Genomic DNA, 6,938 nt, shown 5'->3' with positions numbered 1-6,938 from the left:
CGAGGACGTGGCTGTCAGACCAAACACTGAGCAAGGTTGTCGCAGAGCGGGGAGGTCCCCCGGGGGCCAGTGGGACGGTAACCCTCTGTGGCAAGGCTGGCTCTATGCAGAAACAGGAAAATGTCGTGTGTGTGTGTGTGTGTGTGTGTGTGTGTGTGTGTGTGCGCGCTATGTGCATGAATGTGCATGCATGGTGTGTGTGCAGGTGTTTTTGTGTCTGTGCAGAGCCACACGCACACATACCCCACAGAGGTGAGGCAGTGAGTGGAGGAGGTGCACGCAGAGCCGGCGTGTTTTCAGCAATGAGTGCTGGTTTTGGCATTGATGCCCTTCCGAGGACGCTGACACGTATGGACTCACATACAGCACCCGTCCCATCACCATGGCAGGGTTGGGGATGATGACCATGGCCCTGTCCCTTGCTGCCCACCAGGCCACTCTCCCCGGCTTCACCTCCCTCCAGCCCTCCCCGCCATGCAGACGCTGGAGCTTGCCATTCACACGCGGTTTCCCAGGTGCCTCTTGGGCTTCCCAGCCCGGGGTCCTGGTTCATCTACCTGCCTCTAATTCAGGCTTTCTCCAGCCCATTCTCTGCCCAGCTGCCCGAGGGCTGTTTCTACAATCTCAATATGACTGAGTTACCATGCTGCTTAAAACCTACCCGTGCTCCTTGCATCCTCCACAGGCCCCACTGACCCTCGGGACCCGGGGGCACCGCTCCTAGAGCCTCACTCCTGCCCCTGCTGCTGGCTGGCCCCACAGTGCCCTGAGGTTCCAGAGCCCACAGCGTTGCAAGGACCACATCCTCTATCTGGGGGGCACGTGCATGTACACACAAATGCCGCACACACATGCCCACACATGAACACACACAATGCATGCATACATATGCACAGATGCACACATGTGTATGCAGCACACACATGTATATGCGTGCACACATGCACGCACACGTGCACACAATACACTAACACACACACAAATGCATGAATACACAGGCACTTATACATCTACACATGCACTCACCCACGTGCACCACTCACACACATGCATATGCACCCACATGCACGTACATGTGCCCACACGTGCAGACATGCATGCAAACACATGCACGTGTACCTATACACACATATGCATGTCTACCCATGCACACAATACACACATGTATGTGTATATACCCATACATATATGCACACACACATGCACACAGGTGCACACACACACACATACACACGTACTCCTTCCCCCCAGAACCTCCTCCCCACTCTCCGCCCCCGCACCCAGAGCCGCTGTAGGTTTGCATGGTCGTTACTGCTGCACCGCTGTGCCTTCCACAGGCCCCCCCCGACCCCAATATTTTATTTACCTGTCTGTCGTCAGGAGTGGACATGTCTGTGAGTGAACTTGGAATGAGTGAGTGCAGCTTGCTGTGGAGGCCCCTGTGGGTGTGGGTGTACTCCCTTGCCTTTCGGGAACCTCTCACCACCCCCGCCCCCAATCCCCCCGCCCCGCCCTGCCCCAGGACACGCTGACTGAGATCTCCGAGTGGCTGAAGAACCACCCCCAGGAGGTGGTCATCCTGGCCTGCAGGAACTTCGAGGGGATGACAGAGGACCTGCACGAGTACCTGGTGTCCTGCATCAAGATCATCTTCGGGGACATGCTGTGCCCCCGTGGGGTGAGCCGGGGTGCAGCTTGCTTCTCCCACATTGGGCGAGAAGGTGGCGGGGATTTACTGGGATGCCAGCAGTCTCCTGTGGGGTGACCGCATTCATCCCTGGCGGTCAGGGAGGTGAACGGGTCTTCTGGGTTCCCCCATGAAGAGGGGCACTGGGCTGGCCTGGCACGGGCCATTTTCACATCCACCATGTGACTGGAGGCTGACCCCGTATTTGGAAAATTCCTGTTGACACAGGCGGACGGAACCATATGGATGAGTGGAAGGGCTGCACATTCACACTCTGGGTTACCCTTAGGGCTTGTTGAGGGCCCTGGTGGCACAAAAGGTTCAGCACTCAATTAACTAACCTAACAGTTGAGGATCGAACCCCCAGTGCTGTCGAGGAAGAAAGACCTGGCAACCTACTTTGGTAAAGATTACAGTCAAGAAAACCCTATGGAGCACAGTTCTACCCTGTAACACACAGGGCCGCCACGAGTCGGAACTGACTCGATGGCAGTGGGTTTGGTTTTTGGTTTGGAAGGCTTGTTAGAAATCAGCTCAGCAATTTGGTGCTTCACACCCACCCACGGGGGACCACGTGTCTGGAGTACATTCTCTGTTCTGTTGGTGCTGATGACATTGTCCTTACTTGATATCTACCAGTACCAGAGTCACCCCCGACTCATGATGACCCCACATGTATCAGAGTAGAACTATACTCCACAGGGTTTTCAGTGGCTAATTTTTTGTAAGTAGATTGCCAGGCTTTTCTTCCGAGGCACTTCTGGGTGGACTCGAGCCTCCAACCTTTTGGTTAACAGACGAGCACGTTCACTGTTTGCACCCCCAGGGACTCCATTTGATCTCTGGGAAGCCTGACGAGTTAAGTCCATGCTCACACTTGGTTGAGGTTGTGTTAATCAACTTCAGACCTTGTATACCTGGCCCTTGTCCAGTTGCATCCTATACGACTAACAAAGAGAAACCCAGTCCTAGTGTCTGCGTGCTGAGAGAGCAGAGAGCACGGCTGTGAGAGATGGTGAGATCTAGTTGCTTAATGCTCCCAGCAGAGGGAAACAAACCAGTAGCCAACGTGTTGACTCTGACTCCTGGTGACCCGGCGCGTGTCAGAGTAGAACGGTGCTGCACAGGGTTTACAATGGCTGGTTTTTTGTAAGTAGATTGCCAGGCTTTTCTTCCAAGGCACTTCTGGGTGGACTCGAACCTCCAAGCTTTTGGTTAGCAGGTGAGCGAGTTCACCGTTTGCACCACCAGGGACTCCGCAGTTTGGGATGCACCAATCGGTAGCTCAACCAAGATCTTTGATAGTGGACTGAGGTTACTAGTGGAGGGCTGGAGGCGTGGAAGCGTGACTCACCCCTTTCAGAGCCCACAGGCTCTGTTCCCGCCCTCAGCGGTGCTCTCTCAAAATGAGTCACGCGGGCTGGGGGCTGTGCAGGTTTACCGATGTGCTGGTACCTTCAGGACTTGGTGAAGTGGGGTTGGTGTCTGAGGCAGCACCCCACCTTCCTGCTCCCATCTCCCCCACCTTCCCGCTCCCGCCTTCCCGCCACCTGTCCCCCCACCTTCCCGCTCCCAAACCCCCGTCTTCCCGCCCCCGCGCCCCTAACACCGCTGCCCTCCAGGAGGTGCCCACGCTGCGGCAGCTGTGGGCGTGTGGCCACCAGGTGGTCGTCTCCTATGAGGACGAGGGCTCCGTGAGCAGACACAGGGAGCTGTGGCCAGGCATCCCGTACTGGTGGGGGAACAAGGTGAAGACCAGCGACCTCATCCAGTACCTGGAGTTCAAGAAGAGCGTCGGGCGCCCAGGTGGGTCACGTGTGTTGTGTGCTGTAGTCTCTGTTCGGAAATCGAGAAAGATGGGAAACTGGGGAGAGAGGCAGGAGGAAGGACTCGGCGGGCCGTGGAGTATAAGAAACGCAGCCTCTCTCCCTCTGCCTCTCACTGTTCCAGACCAGCTGTTTGTGGCGGGCATCAACCTCACGGAGAACCTGGTGTACCTGCTCACGCACCTCTCTGAGTCCCTGCAGACGATGACATTGCCCAGACTCCCGTGCCTGGAAGCCTGGGTCCGAGAGCAGTGCCCGGGGCCCGGCTCCCGCTGCACGAACATCATCGCGGGCGACTTCATCGGTGCAGACGATTTTGTCAGCAACGTCATTCGGCTCAATGACAAGCTGCTGAGGTTCTGACCTGCTGCTTCGTGTGTCCAGTACGTGGTGACCGTCAGTCACCGAGGCCCTCTGTGGAGTCCAGTACACAGCAGCTCCGAGGGCGACCCTCAGTCCTACAAGTTTGGCACCATTTTTGTGACCAAAAGCCAGCAAGGACAACCGGGGTCCTGTGGGGTCTTTGTGGGGTCTGCTCAGCCTCCTCCTGCCTCCCTTGCATGGAGCCTTACACTGGCAGTGGTCCGAGTTTCTGCACTGGGATGGAATTAGTATATATGCGGATGATTAAAGATGATACAACAGCATCTTGGAAGGAAGAAGGACCTGTAGTGTGGGGTTCTGTCCTTCTGGGGTTCATCCCGTCTGTGCTGCCGTTACTGAGGAGAGGGGCTCATCAGGCGACCTCTTTTGAGTGGCTTTGAGAGCATCAGCATACCATTTGGGTAGCTCCAAGGGCCTGCTAACATGCTCAGTGCTCAAGATTATTATGCTGGTTGGATAGGACTGAGAGCGCTGGAATCCTACTGAGAAAATAAAAAAACAACAAAGAATAATAATTCCAACGAAATCAAGGACTGTTCCCTTTTTCTCAGTCCAGCAGGCTTCCTAGCAGCTTGCTGGTTTTAGTTCAGTTTTTCCAAGTGTTAACAGGAATGAATTTAATGGAATGTTCAAGGAGTTTATTACAAACACGGAAATGACTGGCAGTGTTACAGAGAACGGCATTGAGTATGTGTTTCCCTCACACTTCCCGGGGGCCTCTCTCTGTAATGTTTTCTTTACTGGGGTAAGAACACAGGTGGAGCAGGTGTAACACAGGTATAACACGTGTATAACGGGCCCTGCTCCAAGCCCTTGCTGTGACCTTGCTGTTACAAGTTGTTTTCTCGTCCTCATGACTGTCCCTTGGACACTGCTCATGTCTTCCCTGGGGTAAGAACACGGGTGGAGCAGGTAGAACACACATATAACGAGCCCTGCTCCAAGCCCATGCTGTGACCTTGCTGTTCCAAGTCGTTTCTCGTCCTCACAACTGCCCCTTGGACTCTCCCCAGTCTTCTCTCTCACCTAGCCACTTCAGACAAGGTTCCCTGACCTTCCTCCTTTCTCTGCCCAGTCGTTCCAGGCCCAGGTGCAGTGGCTGCATTGCTCCCTCTGGTGCGGACTGAAACTCAAACCTCTTGTCCTGACTCTCATATTTTTGCTCTCTTCACTGCACCTGTGATTCTCTCCTTCCTCCCAAGGCCACAGCTTGGTGTTTGTCAGTTTTCCAACTTTCTTTCCCTCCTTTTGTCTCAAGGGCTTGTGGCAGACTGGCCATTTTCCAAGGAGGTTTTGCTCTGTTTTCTGACATCAGGGGTTCAGGTTTCAAAAACTAAAAAAGATCCCAGAAATACCTCATTTTCTACATGTAGATTTTAGAATCAGTAATTTAAGTTTTTGGCCAAGTAGTGGACACTGATCATCATTCCTATCTCACTTCCTTCTGAAGACAGGAGCTGGGAACTCTTCTATGGCTCATGTTCTGGAATATTCCTCGTATAGTGGAAGCACATTAGACATTAGGTTTTCTTAGGAGAGTATTAAAAATGACTATTCAATCCATGTTGGAATGAATTCTCTTTGCAATTCAATTAGTCATTTTCCAAAAGAGAATCTGTTTTTGTCTTTGATCCCTTAAATGAAAGTACCTGGAATCCAGAAAGACAAACTTGGGGACCATATCCCACTAGCTATCTCAGACCCGTGACTCTGCTGGGTCAGGCTCCCCAGAAGAAATGAACTCGATGCTCAGGAAGAACAAGTCGAAGATGAAGAAACATGTTTTAACGAGAAGTCTGTGACTTAATGACCATCATTTACCTCTGAACCTGTATCACAATTACCCCAGATCTGCATCAGGAACTATCCAACATGCATCATTCAATTCTACAGAATAATTAAAGGAAATCAAAGTCAGATATGTGTATAGGTTTTTATTACAACACAGGAAGCTTCATTGTAAAACCCAGGAAGGATCATTAGAAAACGTTAGGTCATTTGATACTTTTTGCAGGTCATAGGGGGTTTAAAAGAAATCAGATCGTGCCTTCTTCCTCTTAAGTTTATTTTTGTGATACAAATTCAAGAAGTGAATCATATTTTTGAATCTCTTAAGTATTTTAAGCTGTTCCATGGGGACATTAAGCAGAGGTTCTGTATTTAACATTCAAGATGAACTTTCGAGACTTTTGTATTTGGGGGGATGTGTTATCCTAAGGGGAAATATCCCTCTGGCAGGGCATGGCCTCCTGGTCACCTGCCTGGGCCGCGGCCCTGGAAGAGGCACCACCTCTTGTCCACCTACAGGTGGCCTCTACAGGCCTAGCCCCCTTCTCGTTAACTCTCAATAAATGCTGCCGAGTGAGCGACGGGCTGTCCACGGTCATGTCTTGGGTTGTCTTTCAAAATGACCTCATCCTCCCCATGACAGACTCGTGTTGGGGGCACCTGTGGGGTCTTCCCGTGTGAACCCTCCCACCCACACGGGTTTGCCCTCATGGCCCTGGGCTCCTGTGGGTATGGCCAGAGCGTGGAACTGGGGGGGGGGGTGTTATGGATTGAATTGTGCCCCCGCAAAATATGTGTTGTAAATCCTAGTCTCTATGCCGTGGTGGTAATCCCACTTGGGAATGGGTTGTCTTTGTTATGTGAATGATGCAGGATTAGTGTAGCCTGCGTTGTGAGTCAGTCTCTTTTGAGATATAAAAGAGATTAAACAAGCAAGTGAGAGAAGCAGAGATGGGGGAAGAGAGATGCCAAGCCACGTGGAGATCTCCAAGGAACCAGGAAGCAGAAGCTGAAGAGATAAGGACCTTCCTCCAGAACCGACAGAGAGAAAGACTTCCCCCAGAGTCAGTGCTCTGAATTCTGACTTCTAGCCTTCTAAACTGTGAGAAAATAAATTTGGTTGTTAAACCACCCACTTGTGGTATTTCTATTATAGCAGCACTAGATAACTAAGACGGGGTGGGGAGGGGGCGGCAGGGGGGAGCCCATCCACAGAGACGTCTTAGGAGTGTGTTTGTGTGTTTGTGTGTGTG

The 6,938-nt window shown here is 52.2% G+C and overlaps 1 protein-coding gene across 1 annotated transcript in view; it reads left to right on the top strand.

The window, feature by feature from the left end:
* PLCXD1 (phosphatidylinositol specific phospholipase C X domain containing 1) overlaps positions 1–6,172 on the top strand; it is an 18,235-nt gene extending 12,063 nt beyond the window's left edge. The window contains exons 5-7 of the mRNA XM_004385217.2: positions 1,509–1,678; positions 3,310–3,504; positions 3,643–6,172. Of these exons, the coding sequence (XP_004385274.1) occupies positions 1,509–1,678; positions 3,310–3,504; positions 3,643–3,876 (599 nt within the window). The 3' untranslated portion in view covers positions 3,877–6,172. The remainder of the gene's footprint in view (positions 1–1,508; positions 1,679–3,309; positions 3,505–3,642) is intronic.
* The last annotated feature ends 766 nt before the right edge of the window (positions 6,173–6,938 follow it).

Source organism: Trichechus manatus, unplaced genomic scaffold, assembly GCF_000243295.1.
Source record: "Trichechus manatus latirostris isolate Lorelei unplaced genomic scaffold, TriManLat1.0 scaffold00134, whole genome shotgun sequence".
Classification (NCBI taxonomy): domain Eukaryota; kingdom Metazoa; phylum Chordata; class Mammalia; order Sirenia; family Trichechidae; genus Trichechus; species Trichechus manatus.
Note: the sequence above shows the minus strand (reverse complement) of the source record. Positions and strands in the feature narration are given on the sequence as shown.